Genomic DNA, 23,989 nt, shown 5'->3' on the forward strand with positions numbered 1-23,989 from the left:
GAGTGAGCACTCATCCTTCTCCTCTGAACAATTGATGGTTGAATTGGAAGTACATACACGAGGCATGGAATATAGAGTAGTAGCTTAGTCTTATTTAAAACGATACATTTGTTAACCAAAATAGAACCCAAGGCCTGCAGTTAATTCTAGAACTGCTTTTTTTTAAACATTAAAAGAAAGTGTTTTCTTGTTAAATATTACTTTTTTTTATATATATACATTTGTCTGTTGTACATTTTTAAATCCAGAAGCGCACATCACATTCAAATAGCCATTGTCTTCATTGTGCATGTCTCTGATTAATAAAACAGAAAACTTAGTTTAGTACAACTTTAAATTGTTAAAATTTGCAGATTATAATGCAATGGAAATCAAAGAAGTTTTAAACACTAATTAAGTCATTTGTTATGCATCAAAGTTCATACAGCTACTTTATAAATGCAGAACTGTTTATAGGCAGCCTTTGTAAAAGACAATGGTATGTAGACTGAAGCATCCACGAGCATGTTATTTAAAAAAAAATTATAATAAAATTTAAAAACTAATAATAAAATATCACAAGTACACACAAACTTATTCCTGTAATCTCACACAGACATACAAAGAAATATTGTTTAAAATTTTATTCAAATTTTTTTTTTGTAATTGACAGGTTGTGAAACAACAGTTGACGAAAATAAATAGAATAATAATAATGATTGTTCATTAATGGTAAATCTGTAAATAAAATGTCTAAAAATACACGGATTCATCGGAACATGTGCCAATGATCCTCTATCTTCATAAATAATTTAAAAAATGCCCTCCATCAAGAAATTGATAAATTACAAAAAAAGATAGAAATCACTTTCCCTAAATAATAATAATAATAATAATATCCCAAATGTTTAAATCTTGACCTTCATTTTAAAAGCATGATATATATACAATGAAATACATTTTTTTATGTTTTTAACTTTCATGAATCTTCTCGAATCATCCACAATTTAACAAAAAGAAAAGAAAAACTAACAAACCTAAAAATAAAAAACTCTAACTACAGCCTCTCTGTGATAAACTATATTCAGTCATTTTAGGGAGGTTTGCGATATAGGACCAGCATCCCATACCACAGGTCATTCGTTTCCTTAAGTATTGAAGATGAAGAACTATGTATAACTGGACTCAGATTAGAGACCAAGAGCAAATCCTTCAAAACTCCCAAAAGGACATTCTTTCTCTATCTACCATATACCACCCATGATTATTTGCTCTGATCACATTGACCCAGTCCCACCCTCCCAACCGTTTCGATATGTCTACACATGGTCCCCTCACATTTCTATATACATATTTTACATTGCTGCAGAAAGACTTTAATAGTTCATAGTTCCTTTGAACCCAGAAGCGAAACTCGTGTAGTACTGACATATTTGCATTGGTCCCATTTGTGTGTGTGTGCAGGGCGTAGATGTGTGGGCCGAGGACAGAAAGGTCACGACCCACAAGCAGAAGAGCAAGTGGCATTGCGTTGCTGATTGGTCCTATATTGTATACAGTTAAGGTAGCAAATCATTCTATTTAACCTGCACTTCTTGCGATAAGTCTGTCTTTGTGATTAAATGTATATTTTTGTTTAAATAATCTCGGTAGGTTTTATACTGTAGTTTTGTGAAAGTTGTTGGTCCCGTAATTTGCAGAGGAGGAAAAGAGACTTGTAATTGACTCCGATAGTCCTCTCCTTTCTTCCCTGTGAGAGAAAGAAAATGAAAACAGCAGTTAAGATCAAGACAAAAAACACTCCTACTTATTTCAACACTACTGTGCATTTGGGAAGGTTATCTAAGGCTACGTCCACATTAATCTGGATAAATCTGAAAACGCTTCTTTTTCTCTCTGTTGTAAGTAAAAATCAGAATTTTCTTGCATCTGAAAATATCACAAATTCCCATTTGTGTCCAGCAAAAAAACAGCTGTTTGAAGGTGCTCCCAGAAGTATATAAATTTGAAAACACCGGGTTTTTTTCGTTGTAGTGTGGACTGTGATAACGGAGCTATGCTTAGTCATGTGACACATATTGTACCCATATATATCTATGGTTGTACCAACATTGATGTGCCTTCTATTCAATTTAATAATGTTGTTAAAGATCAATGTTACTATGTACAATCTTCATATTACATTCCTGCAAAGATAACAGTTTGAGTGTGACCTGGACGCACTAGTGAGAGGTGGGATATTTGCTAATAAAATGATAGTGCCAGAATAACTTTATTACGTCTGGTCTCTCAGTGAGCGTTTATGAGGTTTTATGTAAGCACAGCAAGGCAATTTAAGCGTTTTCAGGTGAGCAACTTTTGGAAAACGCTTAAAAATGCTAGTGTGGATGGAGAAAAATGCTAATATGGACGTAGCCTAATGCTTACCATTCTATACTTCCATGCAACCTACATTGTGAATCAGTGAATGGGGTTTTATGCAAGAGTGTGTTTCTCTGTTAGTGATCATTTGAAGTGGGGAAACATTTCTGGCAGGCAAACAAATTTCCAACATGCACCATAGGAATTCTGGGCTGTATTGTGTTCAAGACGTTGTCTTAACTGCGTCTTTTTTGAGTGCTCAGACGAATGACTGAATATAAACTATAAATAGGTTTTCCTAAAATAACCCAGAATTCCTACAGGGGAATGCTGTTCTTTGGTCGGCACAATGCGTCACTTGTTTGACCATAACAACCACAAAGTGTTACCTCAAACCTCAGCGTGAGAGGTTTGAGAGATATAATGAATGAAGTTCCCTACCTCTCGTTCGCTCTCACGCTCAAATGCACGAATCGCTCGTATCATTCACGCAAGCACGTACACAAGCTCACTCGTTGGCACGAAACAGCATATCCACTAGCACAAACGCTCTCGGAATCAAATACAACCACACTGAGACCCCCCACCCCACATTCACAGTAACTATAACACCACCAGACTACATATGGGAGTATTTTGAATAAGAAATAGAGTCATGACCAAACAAAACACAGAGGAGACTGATCAAAAACAAAATCCACCCAAAAGCAGCACATTGAGCTGGTTGATTAGAGTTCAATAGGATCAATTTAGGTTGAGTAACTCCATTAGCTACCGGAGTTACTTTAGGAGTAAATCACAGATAAGTGTCAGTTATTGATCAGTATTTATAAAACAAAAAGAGAGAGTCACAACGCACCAAACACAGTCCATAGTCACCACGGTAACCCGCCATGCACTCTCAGCATGGAGGATACATGACAAAGGGCCAAAAAACAAAACTGCTAATGGCAACCATCACAGGCAGGAATATCTCCACAGTAATCAACACAGGCCAATCAACTTACAAACCAACGCTGTGGGAGGAGGGGGGAGCTTTATTGGTTGCTAGGCCACCGTAGCCATAGCGACGTGGTCTCCGCACGAGTTATGATTGGACAGGGCAGCCTTGGTGTGGATGAGGTTGTGTTTGTTTGTTTGATTGTTGTTGTTTTTTTTGTGAACAATGACACAGCACAAAAACAATAAATGAAAAGTAAAAATTAATGAGTGCTTTTTTTTTTCTTTTTCGACTACGTTTTTAAGATCTAATGCTGATGAGTTATGCTTTCGGTTACAGTATTTAATAATAAATCATTAGGTCAGTAGTAACAATTTTAATCAGTCAAAACAGGCTAGACTGGTTAGTTTAGAACTGCTCACAAAGCATAATACTGAGAGATCTAATGAAGAGGCACTCGTTTTCTTCACCTGTTCGGCTCAGTATGGGCGGTTGGCATCTTTAGGCCTCTTCAGCTGAACTTTAAGCCTCTTCATGCCGATCTGAAAGCCGTTCATGGACTGGATGGCAGCCTGAGCGCTCGCTGGGTTGTCGAAGCTTACGAAACCTGCGACATGAAGGGCGTGACCAGAAACAAGAAAGAAACAGAAGATGTAAATGCTGTGGAGGAAGTGCTTCGGTGAATGAATCACTGATGATTCCCTTGTCATTTCAACAGCATTTTAACGGTAACCTTCTTATAACTATGGAGAGATTTAACAGACTAAATACATATTTTTTCTTGCCCTCAAGACTTTGATACATTTCATTTCAAAGCATATTTCATGTCATTGTTAATTTCAAGGCATTTATCGTGTCGTATTTCATACAAGTTTTCATGTAAATTTTCCTTTATTTTATTATTAAGGTGTATTTCACTTCACATTTCATTACGTTTTTCATTTTAAGGTGTATTTAACATCCTTTTTCATGTTACATGAAAAAATGTATATATTATTTTATATCTTATTTATTTATGCTTACATTTAATTCTATTTCAGATTTCACATCATGTTATATTATAAAAATAATTATATGTATTTCACACCTTATTTATGCCTACATTTCACTGTACTTCATTTAAAGCAATATTCCATTACATATTGAAGAATTTCATTTTATATATATATATATATATATATATATATATATATATATATATATTTATTTATTTCATTTGGTCTGTATACATACATACATACAGTGTATTTAAAAAAAGAAAAAGATTCATATTTTTTTGCTAATTTAGTGTTTTATGTAATTGCAGATTCCCAGTTGACCGTGGCAGATGAAGACGATGAAGATGTATTAACTGGAGTTCTTTCTCCCTTCTCAACAGGCAACCCCTCTAGATGTTTTTTAAGTTCAAATCACATTTAAAACAGAAATGGCTTAGTCCATGCACAGCTTGTTTTTGTAATTTCAAAACCTGATGAGGGTATGAAACTCTGGAAGATTTTTTTCCCCTTTATAAATCAGAAACAAAATCACAGTGTCAAGGAAGAGTCAAAGATATTATGCAATCTGACTATGAGATTTATTAAACAAATATATATATACGTCAATAATACCTTTGCTTTAATTGTGCATTCATAGTTTATATTTATTTCATTTGGTCTGTATACATACAGCATCTAAATCGCTTTTTGGAAATCACTTACCAAAGCATTTGCTCTGGTTGGTGGCGCGGTCAACGAACACCTTGGCTGAAATGACGTTACCGAAGGGCAGAAACATCTGCAGCATCTCAGAGTCGGTGAACTCCTGAGGCAGATGATAAATAAATATATTGCAGCCTTCTGGGCCTGGAGGGAGTAAGAGGAGAGAAGATATGAGACATTGGCAAGAGCGAAATACATCAGACCACACTGTTACACATGTTTCAGTCTAATTCTTCAATCATAAAAAGGAAGTAACCATGTTGATCCCTGAATGAAAGATGGTGCTTTGAATATTTTCGTGGCACAGCATGAGATTTCGGAGAACAACGATTGAGAAATATGTTCAATTATAGTCTAGGAAATCCTCAAAACAGGATATCAGTGGTTATAGTAGCCAGTTAGACAGGAAATGACATCATTACCTTCTCGTTGTTGCAGCTGCTGCGGCTGCTGGGCAACCAAAGTGGGCTGATGTGGAAATGGTTGACCAACCAATCCATAAGCAGCAGGATATGTAGCTGTGGGTGGATTAATGAAGTTAAACATGAGATCAGGTTCAAATGCATTTGCCAGCCTTGCTGTAAAAGTAGCCAAATCCAACTCAGCTAGTGACCAGCTTCAATAAGCAGCTAAAAAGTCTTTGATTAAACTTCATGAAGCTTGATTCATTTCTGTGAATCAGTTCTTTCGAGCAAACCATGCCAATGAATTCAGCGATTCATTTACATCATTATCATTCATGGAAAGCCACATGTAGCAGTTTACAGTGTTTAAAATGTTTTAGTAAAAATGTACAGGGTTAAATCCTTATTTTATGAATGCTTACTGTTAGATTGGTGTATATAAATAAAAACATGCACATGAATAAATATCTATTGTTTGTGTTCATTTAGTAAAAACAATAAAAATGTGGAAAACAATGTTTGTTACTTGAACTAGATTAGATTGTATTTTATTTCTTGCTTCAGAAATTTTAACTGGCCTGTTTGTAAAAAGCTGTGTTTTTATTTTATTTTATTTCATTTTTTGAAAAAGGGAGTACTAGACTCCACATTCTTCAGTGTCAACAAAATTCAAGTTGCATTTCAGGAGTTCAGAAGCCTCACCTGTGTAGTGTTGCATGCCTGTATACGCCTGCTGGAGAGGATCCAATGCAGGACTCTGAGCTGAAGGAGAGATACATGAAAACAAACAGAAGAAAAGTAGAGATGAGACAATTAGTAATGAATCGAGAGAAGCAGAAATTGTGATCATGACTATAATATGATTTCTCGTGCAGCCCTACAATATAGTATTAAAATGAATAAAGACTGGAGGAACTATCCTCACCCTGATATGGATGGACACCATTAGTGTAGAGGGTTTCAGAGGCAGACTGGCCATTGGGTGGTGCGGAGACTTGAGGGTAACTGTTGAGTGCGATTGGTGGAGGCAAAGCAGGCAAAGGTGTGGCAGCAATGGTTGGAGGAGTGCTCGTACCTACAGCAGAATGACCCATTACAAATACTTGATTAAATCCAATAAGTCTTGGAATTGGAATATTTCTACAGACCAAATTGCTTTTGTAGAAGACTGATATTTACCTGAGGAGGGCGTGATTGAGGCGATGGGTGTGGCTATGATGCTGCTGGGATTGAGAGCAGCCAACTGCTGCATCTGCACCGCGGCAACCGTCGCCACAGGAGACAGATATGCAGACTGAGCCACCAAGGCCTGCTGTTGGACGAGCTGAATGGGACAAAAAAAAGCAGTGAATCCAAAGCTTTGTACAAAAGGACTATGACACATAAAATTCTGAGCAGATTTGGACTAAATTCAAGTCCTGTGCAGGGGTTGTACTGGGGTTATTAGGTCAATGCCATTTCAATAACAACTTCCCGTGTGCAGAACGTAAAGTAATTATGGAAGTATTTCTGGTACCAAACCTAATGCAACTTCCAGTTATTGCTATAATCCTAATTCAATTTCATCCCAATCTATTTTCTGTAAACTAAATCCTGGTACATACATTGGCCCATTAATAATTTGGAAACATAAGCCACTCCTAAGTATGAAAGTCATTGCATTAGAAACCAAAATATGAAACCAATTAGAAATTAGTTTAAAGACAGACAATGTTCAAAATTGTTTGCTGGATTTAAATGATTAAATATACTGTTCAAAATAAAGTCAAAATTATTTAGTTCCTCAATGGACATATTATGTAATACACACTACTGTTCAAACGTTTGGGTGGTTTCAGTAAGGTTTTTAAAAATGTTTTTCAAATCTCTTAATCTCACCAAAGCTGCATTTATTTGACATAAAAAAAACAGTCAATATTGTGAAATATTATTAAAATTTTAAATTGTTGTGTATTTGAATAGATTTCAAGAAAATCTATTCAGATTCAGAATTCATTCTAATATACTGATTTGATGTTCAAGAAACATTTCTTATTACTATCAATGCTGAAACCAGTTATGCTGCTTAATATTGCTTTCTAGAAACTGAGAAACTTATTTTTTCCAGGACTCTTTGATGAACACAAAGTTTATTTAATAGAAATCTTTTCAAACAATGTACAAGTCTTTCCTGTCATAAAAGCATTAATTTCTGCCCCCAAACTTTTGAACAGTAGACCAAGTATATTCCTGCACTGGATCATGAGTACTGTTAGTGCTCACTGCCTGTGTGTAGGCGTTGTAGGCGCCCAGGTGTAGACTCATGGGACTAATGACACCCAGCTGGGAGGCCACCTGCTGCATACGCCTGATTCCTCTCTCCTTCTCTGTGTCTGCAAACTTCACCACCAGACTAGAAGATGCACCCTGAGGGGATAAAGAAAATCCTCATTCTCAAACAACATCAAATACAAGTCTGGAGGTAAAATATGCAGTGGGTGATGTTAAAACAAAGCGCAAAGACTCTGTAGTGAGTGAGTATGAATATCTAAACAATGTGCTACTGTGTTGTGTTATGCCTGTAGGTGTGATTGTGGGAGGAATCCTGAATGTGACCGTGAACGAAACACTAACCGGGAGAGTGCGGCTGCCGTGTAGAGCACTAATGGCCGCCTGCGCTTCTGCATTACTCTGATATTTTACAAATGCACAACCTGCAACACACAACACATTATTAGACAAAGCTGGAGCGATGTGGCAAATGCATTAGGCAGACATTTTATAGTCTAAAACAATGCATCATCAAGTGGGAGTATTTAAACATCCAATTAAACAAATACAATAAGCTGAGGTTGGTACAAATGCCCACATTATTTCCAAAAGCCTACATCTGAACATATGGGAGAGTAAAAGTGAAACAGTTAATGATTTACTACAGCAGGTGCATCTGTTCCATTCACACTCACACATAATTACCCAGAGCCCACACATCCATCGCTTTATAAATCACAGGCTGCGCTGAACGGACTATCATTCATTAGCCAACATACGTGTGCATGAGCAAACACACTGCTGCAACTCTAGTAGTGTTGTAATACTACAGTGCTGGTACAGATGTGCTTTATTGCCTGTAATCTTATTGAAAGAGCCTTCAGTCAAAGACAACTGGCAAGCCTTGCTAAAACAATTTATTTGTAACAATTTACATCTATAATATGTGGTTAATTTGCCATCAGTGCTCAAAATGTGTGAAAAATGGAGTTCACTCAAAGAATATTTTCAAGGCAACGTAATTGAACACTGACAGAAGTTCCACTCAAACAATCTCTTCCAAAGAAATGCTAATAAAAGAGCAATAATAATAATAATTCCATTTTAATTATTGTTAAAAATGATTTTAACGATAATTAATACAAATATCTGTGAAAAATAGGATCACTAAAATAAAAATAAAATAGTGTAAGGGAATGTACTTGAACACTGACAGAAGTTCCACTTAAACCATCTCTTCCAAAAAAGAAATGCTAATAAATAAATAAATAAATAACAAATATGTATAATTAAGAAGAAAAATTTAATCAGTTATTATAAAATACTTATTAAATTATTAAATAAAATGACTGATTAACAATACAATAATTACTATTATTGTTATTAGTAGTAGTATTATATTAATATATATTATATAATGATAAACCATTTATTATTATTTATTATTATTTTAATAATATTAATAACGATTATAATTTAAACAATAGTAAATAATTATAAATTAATTATTATTATAAATTATTAAGTAAAATACAATAATGATAATAATTATTGTTATTATGAGTAGTCGTATTATATTAGAATTTAAGCTCATGATACAACTGGCAGTGCATGTATTTGAATGTGGTTTGCGCACCTTTGCTGGCTCCGTCAGGCCCTCTGAGTACCGTGCACTCCTCTATACTTCCAAAAGGCTCAAACATTTTTTTTACATCGGTGTCTGACAGCTGTTTCCCCAACATCCCCACAAACAGCTTCCTGTCTACAAACAGAAAGACTGATCATGATAAATTTACATATATTAGAGAAATGGCTGTGTGAGATCATGTATCATCCTAAAGTGGTAATAACCATCAAATCATCGCAGACAATATTTGTCACTCTGTGTTAGTGTAAGCTTCATAGTGTGATAACATTATTGGACACTAGATGGCCCTAGAGGACCGTCACTTGCAGCGCAACACAATGGCACAGCTCATGTTTTGTGTGTGTATTAATACAGAAGAAAGAAGAAAGAACCATTTGCATTGTATTTCGGATTGTGTTGCTGTTTTCTTCAAATAAGAGATTATTAAATCAGTCTGTACTCAATCCACGCACATTAAATGGGTTTAAAATGTTGAATTCTTGAATTATTAATACATTTTGGTATTTGTAACACAAAATATGAAGTATGTGTTTACTTTGAAGACAAAACTATCCCATAAGTGAACAAAATGTGGCAAAACTGTTCTTTGAAGACATTCTCAAAGGTAAAAATTATTCATAAATCAAGTCTGTATAGATAGATAGACAGACAGCCGTGTGTGTGTGTGTGTGTGTGTGTGTGTGTGTTATACCTCCTCTGCCCTCACTGTCTGCTGGCTTCACTTGAATGGGGCGGTTCATCTGAAACACAGAGCACATGATCACATGATCAACTGCACTTTAAAATCCAGCTCTTTCACTTCCTCTTGTGCTTGTGTGTGCTTTTTTTGCAGAACATCATGAATGTATGTGCATGATGTAGATCTCTTGACCTGCCCATCTGCCTCAATATTCCAGAGTTAAAAGCCAAATCTCCACACTGGCCCTGCATCTGTTGTGTTTCCATCCCTTTATATCTGGTCTCTGCTCTCTGCTCTCTCCACATAGCCTTTGTACTTGTTTGCCTCTATTTGAGGCCTAATCGCCATCTCTCTCTCGCCCACTTTTATCTCTCATTAAGAATCAGTTTTATGCTCTTCCTCTCTCCATCCAACCTAATCCTGCTCCACTCTCTCTCTCTTTCTCTCGGGCACCAGGAAAAGCACACACCCACGAGGGGTTGGGGAAGTGATGAGATTAAGCACGCTCGCTGGCTAATCTGGATTACAGACGCACGGCAGATTAAAACGGTGAGAGATTCTGGGTTTGTGAAACAGAAGAGAGAAAGAGGCACCAGGGGAAAGAGGGGAGGGATGGTGAGATGAGAGGGAAAAGAAACATGAAAATAGAAATAAGGGGAGAGAGAGAGGAAATGAGAATGGAAAGGGGGGAAAAATCAAGAAAAATTAGTATATAAAACCAAGTTTAACTAAGGTTAGGTGGGGGGAAAGCCATTTGATAGTATTTATAATAGTATTATATTAGGATACACATTAATATCTTAATATCTAATATCTTAATGTCTTAAAGGCACAATATGTAAGATTTTAGTAATAAAATATCCAAAAACCACTTGCACATTGTTATATATTTCATGCAGTTGTGCACTTACGTTATCCCAAAAGTTCCCAAGGATTTGTAAATCCAGAGAAATTCCAATTTTAAATAATGGCTCCTCCAGGGTCATTGTCACTTATCAATTACGTATTATCTATCAGGTTTCACGCTATCGGTTTCCGCTTGTAGAAACTTTGGCAACGCACGTGGACAAAAAAGCTGCTGCAGTTAAACTAAATCCATTACGGCAGTCTCGAATAAAACGAAATGAAAAGTGTTGACAGCAGCATTAAATTTAGGTCTGCTCAGTGTTGCACCATGAATCTTTTTCCACGTTTTTACAGTGTTGCACCTTATAACCAATCACACACACGAGTCTGTTGAGATTATGAACGCAGCGTCCAATCAGAGGCGTTTAGATGAGTCATCGCTGAAACACCGGAGTTTTGTTCAGTGCGCGCGCTCGCTGAGTGTATTCTCTCATCATAAACAACAAAGTACAGATGTACGTATGATGTAAGTAGGAGATTCATTCACCAAATAGTGTATAGACAGCTTTACTGATTATAAGGGGAGTTTTTTGAGATTGCTTAAACTCGCGCTAGACTGAAGTCAGGCATACTGTTCTTTGACAATGTAACGTTAAATGTTCTTTGCTCGCTTTCTCAATATAATTTTTTCGCTGTTTGAAAGACTTTGGAAGGTACAGGTAATAAAATAAAATAATTCATTATATCCGTGAACATGATTCGGACATCTCTGGATGGTGAAAACTCTCCTTCATAGCGTCGTCAAGCTTCGCCCTTTGTTATTGTTTTGAAAATGCGACCTTACATATTGTGCCTTTAATGTTTTAGTCAAAATATCAAACCATCCTTAAAACAAGATACATTTACCTGAGCAAAATTACATTAAAAAAATTGTTTTCCTAGAAAGTATATTGAAAGTAAGCATACAGATTTTTGTTGTGAATACAGATTTTTCATTTATTTTAAGCATACACAAACTAGAAAAAGGGAGTAAAGTTAGAATGCAGTTATTTAATGCTCTTCTTATTAGTTTATTTTTTTTCTACAAAGGAAAGACTACAAAATCAACTAATACAAAATGCTAAATATACTCTCTATAATATGTCTCTAAGACATTTGAGCAACTCTTAATATGCTTTGTAATTTTGTTTCTCAGGTAAATTTATGTAGTATTATTAAGCCAGGAATCTTTTTTTTTACTAAAAATTAGATTAATATTAATCAAAAATAGAATTTAAAAACGTATTCATAAAGGACACATTAAATTGATCATTTTATAATTGCTAATGTTACAAAAAATTGCTATTTCAAATGAATGCAATTCTTTTGAACATTCTATTCATCAAAGATACCTGAAAAAAAATTCTGAAAATTCAGCTTTGCCATCACATGAATAAATTACATTAAAATATATACAATTTGAAAAACAGCTATTTTAAATTGTAATAATATTTCACAATATTACAGTTTTGACTGTATTTTTGATCAAATAAATGCAGCCTTGGTGAGCATAAGAGACTTTCAAAAACATCTTTTAAAAATCTTACTGACCCCAAACTTATGAACCTTAGTATATGTATATACAAATATAAAATGACAATTATATCACAATCACAATTATGACCACAAATGCTACTTTAAAAGAAATGTGACAACACATTACAAGTAGGTTATAAAACTATGTCCTTATTGTTCTCTAAAAACAAATATTAAATGATTTTAAATGACTAAATTCTTTTTTACCACGAAATAAAAAGAATTAGCATGAACAGTAGATAGTATTAGTATTGTAATTCAAATTATTTCACAATTCTACTTGGAATTGTTCAATCACTACAGCTCTAATTTAAATAAATACAATTAGTAAAAGGAGAAGATGAGAGGCAAGAAAAGAAGCTGTGAGCTAAATTGACCAAATAAACATAAAGGCGTTAATTATGCATCATTTTAAAAATCTTACTGACCCCAAACTTATGAACCTTAGTATATGTATATACAAATATAAAATGACAATTATATCACAATCACAATTATGACCACAAATGCTACTTTAAAAGAAATGTGACAACACATTACAAGTAGGTTATAAAACTATGTCCTTATTGTTATCTAAAAACAAATATTAAATGATTTTAAATGACTAAATTCTTTTTTACCACGAAATAAAAAGAATTAGCATGAACAGTAGATAGTATTAGTATTGTAATTCAAATTATTTCACAATTCTACTTGGAATTGTTCAATCACTACAGCTCTAATTTAAATAAATACAATTAGTAAAAGGAGAAGATGAGAGGCAAGAAAAGAAGCTGTGAGCTAAATTGACCAAATAAACATAAAGGCGTTAATTATGCATCAGGTGACATTTTGGCCCAATTCAGATGGCTTGGTTTTATCTGACCAGCCGCAATCACTCATCTGGGGTCCATATTGATCAGGCACTCACTCGCACACATACAGCGCCGTATAAACCTTACATAATGACTTTCACTATTTCACAGCATGCCAAAAACATATAACATGACTCACAGAGAAGGACAAATAAAAAATGAATGTGGATACCGCTAACCATTCAAAACAACATTTCAAAAAGTCTGGTGTTTTTCATAGATTTTCAAGAAAAAAAAGTATAAGCATAAACAAAAGCATAGAAGTAAAAATAAATGTATAAACTGCACATTACCTTTAACCTGAGGACGAACAGCTCATGCTTTCCATAAATGTCCAGCTGCTGTTTTTATATTGCAGTAGCACCACTGATATTAAAACTAAGTGACAATTTAATAAAGTAAATAATTAAATAAACTGTAGAACATGATGTTTAAAAACACCAGGAAACTGAGACTCAACAAATGTGTGCTATTTTTTGTGTATGGAAAAATGTAAAACACATCAATACACAAATAAACGTAATCCTACAATCTGTGTTGCTGCAGGAAAATGCAATCGTATGCTTACAAAAATAGAAAATACTGAAGAAAATATTAATGTAATATCTTTCCATACACGCCATCAGAAGCGCAGGTCATAACTGCCGCTTCATTCGTCTGCCAGCTAAAACACTCCATTGACATGATGAGCACACACACACACTTAATCTCCGCCTTGATCTGAGGCCAGGGATTTCAGTGGGATTATGGGATATTAAATCCATAGATTATTCAATCAACTGACATTTACTCTGCCGCCAACTTCCATGTATTGCCTTGAATATACTGTATATACAAATAAATCATCATGTTTTACCTGTAAAATACCTATATTCGAAACAAGACACACCCAAATTTGGCTTTTCCATTCACACAAACTCTGAACAATATGAGCAAAATTCAGAAAGGCGGTGACTCATAAGAGCTTAAAAATCAGATCACAATTCATGTTCATTCATTCACTATATGCCTGGAGGGCATGCTGTTTGTTCATGCTCCCCAAGTTTCTCTGTGCATGGAAAGAATGACTGTGTGTGTGATTTGCACTCAAGCTCAAGAGGATCTCTCTTGCGACTTGTTAGTGTGTGTGCGCGTGTGGTGGCAGATGTTAAATTAGCTGTGTATCTACACAAAGACTATTCTCAATCTTGCCTCTGTACCCATCATGCAATGCTGGTCATTGCATTGAGCTGGTTCCCTAGCAACCCAGCATCCCTTGTCCCAGCCGTCTCCTGGCAACAGGACCTGCGACCGTAATCAACCTGCACGGCACCCCACCCCCAATATATTCCACTCGCTTTCTCCTTTTTTCTCGCTTATTTTTTCAGCCATTCCATCCATCTCCCATTTTATAACAAACAGAGAATGGTCTTCAGAAATGTGTAGTTTCATTCACATTTAACATGCCAAATGGAACATACTTTTATTGGTACTTACATTTCTTTTACTCAAACACAAAATTGTAAATTTAATATAAACATTCAGTGAACACTGAATACAAATATTCCATTATTAGTAATTATTATACGGTCATTGAAACTGCATGTATGACAATCATAAGAGTTAGAAAAAAGCCTTTAAATAGCATGTCATACTGCTGTCATTGCTTGAAATGTCACATAAATTACCCTTAGACAATGAAACACCATCTTGGCTGAAAGATGGAAAGCTCCTGAAATCTTCATTCTTGAAATAATCAATATACTCTGTTTCAAATCTGTCAATCACTAGACCTCAAGCAATTACAATGGTAACACAGACTTTAAACTGTCAGTGTTGACACCTGCCTAAATGGGGAAAGATGGACAGAGAGTTGGGAAACGGGGATATGCATTGGTTGGGTTTGCTAACTCAATATGCATATCAAATTCTGAATGTAGCACATTCAAACTAACTCGCTTTTGCCAAGCAAACAGACCTCATGTGAGTGATGCTTGCAATAATGCTGATATCTAACCCCCCGAACACGCCATCAACAGTGGTGATGCTGTTCTATTGTTTGAGATGGGGGTGCTACTTTATTTATGTCTATGGGAACCAAATGCGGATGAGGAAAGCAATGGATTTCACCACTTTTTTAAAAATAAATAATGTATATTTGTTTGCTCGTCTTTATAGATTAGATGAACTTCTCAGTTTGTAAATATGAACAAATAAAAAAGATATAGTAGATAGCTGTGCACTTAAAATGGAATTCTAAGGGACAACCATTCATTTCTGTGGTAATTGTCAATATGTATTTAACACACAATATTCTTAAAGAGTGAATATTCTTCATTTGAAACATCAACAGGTATAGAATATTATTTATTATTAATATTATTTATATTATTTAAAAAATCATCATGGGCACTTCAAATTGAAAAATCAGGAAATCTGCAAATGCTATATTCATCATTTAGTGTCTGTATGGGTTTTCATGAGCAACAATATCGATCTGGGACACATTCAGAAAGAAGACAGATTACCGCCAGCAAACAAGCTCTTAAGATTGTATGATTTGTTACAGATGACAAAACCAATCAAATCAAGAGAGGAAGTAGGATGGACCCAAGAGGATCTGTTGTTCGTGACTTTTTTATAATAAATGTCTGAGCATCTGAACGCTACCACAAACATAAAGTGGATGAAAAGGGCAGCTAATATTTGCAGCTAACTTCCTTTTGAAAAGCAGAAAATGGCCATTAGCTAGTTTATTTTATGTCAATGGTGTGAAAAACTCTGCTGTGCACAGTGGATAGATGTCCGTCAGATTAAGTTCTGCTATCACAGAGTGTGTAATCATCAAAGGCCACACACACACACACACACACACACACTGAAATATGACTATTACAAACCCATTTCAAACCCTATTACAAACATTTGTATATTTTTCATCTGTAGAACATGAAAGAAGATGTTATGAAGTATATGTAAGTGTTTTTTTCTCCATACAATGAAACACTGTTGCAATTGTTAACTAAAACTACAACTAAAACTAAAGTTAAAATAAAGCTGAAATAAAATATAAATATCAGACCTCAAATGAAAGTGAGAAATGTTGCCTCGGCAAATAACTAAAATAAAACAATTGAAGTACAAAAATAACTAAAACTAAAACTGAAACTGAAAGTTAAAACAAATAAATGAAAGCTTAATAAACATTTTAAATAAAATGGCACAAGCACATAACAAAATGACTAAAAATAAAAATTTTATCTAAATGAAAAATTAATAAATACTACAATAAATAATCCTAAAATTACACCAATGAAAGTCAAAGGAATCCAAAACAGCATTGGATCTCATTAACTTCCATTGCAAGGACAAAAAAAACCTTGAGACATTTTTCTAAATATCTTTTGTGTTTTGCTGAAGAAATTACGTCATACAGGTTTGGAACAACATGAGAATAAGTAAATGATGGCAGAATTGTCATTTTTGGGTGAACTACCCCTTTTCTTACACTATTTGAGCAAGGTACGTTTTCATCACTCACAAAATGACAATGCACATACTGAGTGTCTTAAAGATCAAATCTGAAAAACAAATATGAATTGGATGTAGTGTGAACAAAGCCTGAGAGAAAAAGAGAAACGGTGAGAAATTAAAGTTCCAAGCCAATTTCGGTCTTATCTTATCTGTCTTTCTCCTCTCATCGTGGTTACAATTCCTATCTCACCGGCACATGCACTCTAAACAGACATCACGCAGCATTGCTAAAGCAATTCTCTATGATTGACAGGCAGTGGGCGGGGCCTGCTCTGAATGGCAGGTGCCATGAGCTGGTAATAATGCCACACAGCTGGGCTGTCTGTGTGTGTGTGTGTGTGTGTGTGTGAAAAAAGAAAGAATGAAAGAGAGACAGAGAAAGAAGAAGAGAGATTTCTGTTTAGGAGAGGTGGGTGTTGTTCTTAATAATGTGGTTCCCGCCGTACCTCATGGGGGAGGTTTGAACACCGTCTTACCAGGCTTAGGTGAGGGGGAGATTAATAGAAGGATGGAGGGATAGAGAAGGAGGAGAGAGGACTTAAACCCAGGGGAACCCACTGATCTGTGCCTGGAGAGGTCGGCAAAGGTCAGACTACTGTCATGCTAATAATGGGATTTGTTCTGGAGTTACCCACGAGCACATAACGCATAACGTTACTCACCATAAGGAAAAACCATCTAAACAGATGCTCACAAACATTGATTCTCTAAAACCAAGGCAGAACAAGGTTTACTTTGCTCACACTTCGATTTAATTTTGTCGCTTCTAACACTACTCAACCAGCTTTCGATGTTACGTGATGTGACATACGGAGCAATAAAGCCATTATATCCCTTCATTAGCCTACGTCTGGTGGGACTACAGTTGGCTCGGAGTCTGTTCAGATGTTGGCCGCTCAGTCCACATCGTGTCTCATCTTTTACGACGCGCAGCTTCCTCTAATGCAAATTAAACTCACTTAAATAGAATTTGAGGGGAAGGAAAAAAATCCCTGTGGGTTTGCTTGCTCCAAGTCTAATCAACAGGGGGGGAAAACCCATCACCATGTACAATAGTTGTATTAAAGGGATATTCCACCAAATAATGAAAATACTGTCATAATCATACTCACTCTAATGTTATTCCAAACTGGCTTGACTCTATTTTTATCTGTGGAACATAAAAGAAGATATTTTGAAGAATTGTTCAACAATGGTTTGATTACCAACATTCTTCAAAATATCTTCTTTTGTGTGGAGCTGAATATAGAAAATCATACATGTATGGAATGGCATGAGGCTCAGGTAATGGGTGGAATATGCCTTTGATTCCTGCTTGTAAATCACAAAACAGACCATATGAGCTCATCCTCAAGTTCTATACATTGACGTCATGTGCATTCAACTTGCAACACCGCTCATAATGATCCCGTACATCTGGCAAATCTGAAAAAGTAGGTAATCTACACATAAAAAAGCATAAAAAGATGAAGAGATTGGAGGTTTCTGAATTTACAGGTTGTCCATCATGGCAGATGGCCTAACAGCTAATCAACGACTTCAGACAGCGACACGATCGCAGATGCCTTCAAGGATTGTGCCCTCCTACATACCTAATTAAAGTCTGTTCAGTCAACACAGATTTCCACAGATCCCATCTCCTGAACCATATAATGTGTTGCTTCCACTTTTAGAAATTACTTCATGTTCCTCAGCCCTGTTAGAAGAGCTTCATGATAAAAGATTTATCCTATACATAGTCTGCTATATATAGGCAATTGGAAGTGTTTGTTTGACTTAAATAAATAAATTTTTTATACAGCCCGTTCACATTATTAACAGCGACAACTCACCCCCGGCAATGTCTTCTGCTCGTGCAGTGCATTCTGGGCCTTCAAGGCTGACTCCCTCGCACAGTACGTCAAGAACGCACATCCTGAAGAAAGAACAAGAATACAACGTGGGATGTAAAAATAAAAACATAACAGACATAGACATAGACATAGACAGACCATGGATAACAAGCAGTGTTTTGCGGACATAAAAGGATATGACAACCGTGACTAAGAATTATGAACAATTTGTTTTCTCACCAAAGATGCCTTTTCTATGAACAGATTTGTTTATCTTAGGAAGCTAGAATGTTGGATGCAAACTTAAAATGAAGCAGCAGGAAATTAATGCTATTGCAAACTAAAGGTTAAAGTTTTCTACACAATAAAACAAGTATATATCCCACTGTCAAAGAAGGCCCCAGTAGACGAACTAAGATATGTAGTTAAGATATGAAAAGGAAACTCATCTAGCACCATTAGTCTCCCATCTCCCCTTGAGACTGTCCGTTCTATAGACTAGCGTTTAATTACCTTTGTGCATTCCCGTGTACTTGTCCTTGATCACCGTAAGCTCATAGATCTTCCCAAACTGCTCAAAGATGGGCTTGCTATTTGAGTATACATTAATGATCTGTTTGAATGAATGCATTATATAAGGTAAATATTAATAATGTATGCTTTTATAAGGTGTAACCAAAAACAGAATATAAATAGGAGAGATCAGTCAATCTCTAAGGTATTTTAAGAGATTAAAATGCTATAGTAGAACAAAGAAACTTGTGTTACGAGCTCTGGCAAGAGAGCATTTTAAAAGTGAATGCAATAAAATGAAATGCATATAAATATCGACAGATATCCCCATTTCTTCTTTGTTTAATCCTCACTGGAAGCTCAGGCGTATGTGGCTCTTTGTCACCACACCAACTGCACATACGCACATACATGATAGAGAACAAAAACATGCAGCTATCCATGCAACTTCACGTCTTTAAATCAATAGAGACTAAAAGAATTTAATCAATTTTTACTAGCTCTCTGGTGTTTGTGCAAGGCGAAATTTGCTCTCCTATCCTTCCCTCTCTCTCTCTCTCTCTCTCTCTCTCTCTTGTTAATTACAAGGGGATGTTTGTTTATTTGCTGTCTTTCTGTCTGGTTGTGAATATGGTCTGATATTCTACGTGCACAGATAAAGAGAGCTGATGGAGAGCGGGTGGCTTGAACGCCAACCCCTGTACGTTTAACTAAATCCGTGCATCTGTCACCCTCGAGTCGTCTTGGTTTTTGTCTCTCTCTGCCCTCTCAAATATCTCCTGTTGACTAGAATACATGCATGAATCAATACAAGTATAAATGCCAATAAAATGGATTTCACTCACGTTTTAATGCAGAGGCTGTGAAGAAGATGCACTGTAATGCTGTAGCCTATATTCACGGTGTTGACACTCCGTATAACCCGTTGCTTTTGACGTCGAAAGCCGGTGTCCCCCTCCTGTCCATCTCCTGTCCTCCCTCGGGGTGTGGAAACCGTGACGTTTACTCGGCTTAAGGGAGCGTGTATATTTTCCTCTCACACAGCGTAGCCGCAAAACCATTGGGCGCTGTCAAATAGAAACATCTGCCCCTTTCATATCAGTGTGATACAATGGAGGTAAAAACAGGTTAAAAAAAATATATCATGAATTTCTCCTAATCGCGCCTTTATATCTCAGCTCATATAGATATAGATATCTCATGTATAGAATCTCTATATTTAGACTGTTTTTTGTATCTGCACCAAAATATCTCACAAATGCAACTGTTTCGCAATTATTTTAGTCCTTATAACGCATAGCTCAAGTTTGTGACTCAAAATCTTGTAATTGCAACTTTATATATAAAAAGGGATAGTTTATTTTATATTTTCTCTCAATTACTGCAGATCATCATAGCTAAATTGAATACAGTACTATATTTACAGCATGATTCACCTCCTTTTGTTTTGAGAATGAGTTGTACGAGGGAAACTAGTCTGACAAAAAAGACCAATGAATTTTCCATATGTATACAAAAAAATTAAAGCAAACATAATGGGGAAAAAAGACAAAGGAGGACGGAATAATCATATTCAAAATTATTAATAAAGAACAATAGTAATAATTCTATTTAATAATAATGTCACACGTTCCTTCTTGAAGAGCTACGTTAAATAACACACAAAATATGGCAAAAAATTTAAAAAAAAAATGTTCTTCAAACAAACGAACACGTTTTACTTATAGGAAATGTACACTCAGATGAACAGGGTTACGGTTCGCTACTGGTTTATTCGAGTTTTCGTTTTTTAGGTTTGCATGTAACATTTCGACGGTGCCTGATATCAAGGACGCTAATCCGCCTTTTGTTCTCGTCGAGCTCTGACCACGGTGCTGAAACTACATTGAGCCAAATCATGTTTTCTCGCAAATTAACGCCCACATAGACTAAACTACGTGATGTGCTCGCTATGCGGTCGAGCAATTTCGCTATCTTAGTGCGCGATCTGACAGGGAATTCAATTTAATTCATTCTCTATTACTGACAAAAAATATATAAATAAGTCAAATGAACCTTTAGGAGATTCATCTATACAGATCACATCACAAACCGTGTGTTCGCTTTACATCCGCCGGGACATGAAGTTCATCTGTAATTGTTTAATGGTCAGTAGCCTATATATATCAGGCTCTCTGGTTCTTAGGATAAACTAAATTAAAGACTAGAGTACTTGTGTTCATTTACTGGGATTGACAACCATCTGCCACGAGCCCTTAAATCCCCCAATGCTGTTTTTACCCTTGACCTCGAATCCATATTAAAAAGTTATCTTTCTGAGAACCTCACTTTAGAACAAAACCCATAAGTATACTACGACACATTCACGTACACAAGAGCACGCACTTCAAATCACAGATGACTCAACTGGTTATACCAGACAGTTGAATTAACGACGACATCTGCTGGTTATTTCAGTATTGCCTATTTGTAAGCATTGAGAGCTTGTCGGTGGTCAAAGTCTGTGTGAATTATGCAGGAGAATCAATTAAATGTAAGCTCCCAGATGCTCAACATGATTTTTGAACAAGAGCCAAGAAATCTGGATGATAAACAAACTGCTTTTATCATTTGTGAGTGGCTTCTTTTATATTTTATACATATACATTCATATCAAGCAGCCCAAGGCCTTCATATCTTTGTGAGGTATGAGATGTGATATTGTATCAGCTGCATCTGCTCACTTCAAGTGGACTGGCATAAAGGTCACCTACTGATATACCCGGACCTTTATGTTGTGCATTCTTTTCGAGCAATAACCCGATTTGTCAGTTCTGGGTTAGACACTATGCTAGGCCTATATGGGCATACTCATTTAAAAAAATATATTTACATTTTTGCTTTGTCTAATAATATGTCGATACAATATTGCCTGCATATTCATTACGAGAACAACAGAAACCACAATACCTCTAACAAGAGAGCAAGCTAACCCATGAGACCTATGATAATTGCCTATAGCAATAAAGTACCAGCTCTTTAACATCAGTTTGTACCAGTAGAGGGAGGTAGAGCTCTAACTTTACATTGTTTATTGCATTTGTCCTGAAGGCCTGAAACAACTTTAGCAGAATAAAGGCTTTAACCATGTTGTCCACATGATACAGCTAACCTCCATTACAATCTAAGTTCAAGACTAATATTACATTCTGTCCATTGCATAAGAAAATATTCAATAGTTAAGTGCATTTTACCACAGTCAGCTCCACTGACTTCAGAGTGTCATGCTTTGCTATGGACTTGCAGCCTGATGTATTTTACAGTTCTTGCAAATATAAATGGATAATTAACACATACTGAGTGTGCTTTGTGCAGCTGCATATCCTTTACCTTGATTTGCAAGCAGACGGGATACAAGGGCATAGGATGTCCCTTCAAGCACTCTGTTGCTGGGCTGACAAAGTCCTCACCAGAAGATCTGCATTTATTGAGGATGGACAGAGGGAGAAAAATAAAACAAAAGGTTGATTGGGTTAAAAAGACTAAGGTGACATAAGGGGGAAGGTATGTAGAACATACATACATAATGAGTGTGTATATATATATTTCCTTTAAAAAATATATATATACACCCCCCCCAAAATGGTGCTTTAAAATGCATATTAAAATTACTATTAGTATCTTTTGGAAGGGTACTGCCCCTTGACATTTTTGTATTTTTTTTTCTATGAGAGTATATATATAAAGAGAAAGCATTCTATTAAAAGCAAAGAAGAATAAAAAAAACATTGGTTACTTAAGCAAAGTGTTTATTTTAATATTTTGATACAGAGGTCATTTCTAGAGTATAAACTGTGTGTATGCCGGGGGTGGATAATTTGATGGATGGCATCCCACGCGGCACATGCTGTTGTGGAATGTTTTGCATGATACTGTTAGGAACAGTGCGCTCGCTCTTCGCGTACGGGGGCGTGGCCCTCTCTGCTATTTAAATAAGGCACGTTACGTAAAGTAAGCTGACGAGCGAGCGGATGAACGTCAGAATCACTGTTAAACGTCATCTTCGGTCCTGTAAACTTTTAACGGTGCAGCGTTAGCAGCCAAATGAAACTACTTCAAGATATTTAGAGCTATTATAAATCAAAACATGACTCTTCACTAATTATATAACTTTTCATTAAATTATAACATAGGCTATAATAATGTATTGCAATGATTAGGCGTTTAATCTTATAATTACATATTACAGATGATAATAATAATAACCTAGTTTAATGTTTTTTTATCTTATTTTCCTGTTCAGAAGCTTGAAGTTTAGTTTTTTTAGTTTTTCGGCCGACAAAATATTTTAAAGGCTACATTTCATTATTATTATTATTATTATTTCATTATAAATCAAAACATGACTCTTCACTAATTATATAACTATTCATTAAATTATAACATAGGCTATAATAATGTATTGCAATGATTAGGCGTTTAATCTTATAATTACATATTACAGATGATAATAATAATAACCTAGTTTAATGTTTTTTTATCTTATTTTCCTGTTCAGAAGCTTGAAGTTGAGTTTTTTTTGTTTTTCGGCCGACAAAATATTTTAAAGGCTACATTTCATTATTATTATTATTATTATTTCCCCGAAAATAAGGTATCATAATCGGTCTTATTGAAACATCTGAGGACACGACCATAGACTGCTGTTTTGACTGTCTTAACAAAGGCTATTGGACAGCTTCAGCGTTAACTCTCGATAGAGCCCGTTTTATTAATACGCTAGAAATTCAGAACAGCTTCGCATATTCGTATGAGAGAGGCGACAGCTTGTGGAATTGAATGGCGATGGAATGCTGAGCTCTGGCCTTTCTTGGTTTGTGTAAATAACACTGTATAAAATGTCATTTAAAACCAGT

The 23,989-nt window shown here is 35.6% G+C and overlaps 2 protein-coding genes across 2 annotated transcripts in view; both read right to left on the reverse strand.

The window, feature by feature from the left end:
* Nucleotides 1-857: 857 nt before the first annotated feature.
* Nucleotides 858-19,212, reverse strand: LOC107599564 (CUGBP Elav-like family member 3). The gene is made up of 13 exons (XM_016291206.1): nucleotides 19,095-19,212; nucleotides 18,582-18,664; nucleotides 9,974-10,022; nucleotides 9,271-9,396; nucleotides 7,998-8,077; nucleotides 7,647-7,790; nucleotides 6,564-6,708; nucleotides 6,310-6,459; nucleotides 6,087-6,146; nucleotides 5,403-5,498; nucleotides 4,981-5,124; nucleotides 3,751-3,887; nucleotides 858-1,729 (listed from the first exon to the last, which is right to left on the reverse strand). The coding sequence occupies exons 1-12, from the start codon at nucleotides 19,210-19,212 to the stop codon at nucleotides 3,760-3,762; spliced, it is 1,323 nt and encodes a 440-aa protein (XP_016146692.1). The 3' UTR covers nucleotides 858-1,729; nucleotides 3,751-3,759.
* Nucleotides 19,213-19,945: 733 nt separating this feature from the next.
* LOC107599506 (regulation of nuclear pre-mRNA domain-containing protein 2-like) overlaps nucleotides 19,946-23,989 on the reverse strand; it is a 50,059-nt gene continuing 46,015 nt past the window's right edge. The window contains exons 11-12 of the mRNA XM_016291112.1: nucleotides 22,464-22,551; nucleotides 19,946-20,161 (exon numbers count right to left, since the gene is read on the reverse strand). The gene's annotated coding sequence lies outside the window, so the exon portion shown is untranslated. The remainder of the gene's footprint in view (nucleotides 20,162-22,463; nucleotides 22,552-23,989) is intronic.

The sequence above is a fragment of the Sinocyclocheilus grahami genome, unplaced genomic scaffold (assembly GCF_001515645.1).
Source record: "Sinocyclocheilus grahami isolate Dianchi unplaced genomic scaffold, SAMN03320097.WGS_v1.1 scaffold268.1, whole genome shotgun sequence".
In the NCBI taxonomy this organism is placed as follows: domain Eukaryota; kingdom Metazoa; phylum Chordata; class Actinopteri; order Cypriniformes; family Cyprinidae; genus Sinocyclocheilus; species Sinocyclocheilus grahami.

Bases quoted from the DNA above. Each gene is read 5' to 3' on its own strand.
- LOC107599564 (XM_016291206.1), bottom strand. From the start codon at position 19,212: ATGCATTCATTCAAACAGATCATTAATGTATACTCAAATAGCAAGCCC. The intron at 6,147-6,309 runs GTGAGGATAGTT...TCTCTCCTTCAG, and splicing joins TGGTGTCCATCCATATCAGG to CTCAGAGTCCTGCATTGGAT. The intron at 3,888-4,980 runs GTAAGTGATTTC...TTCATGTCGCAG, and splicing joins CAACCAGAGCAAATGCTTTG to GTTTCGTAAGCTTCGACAAC.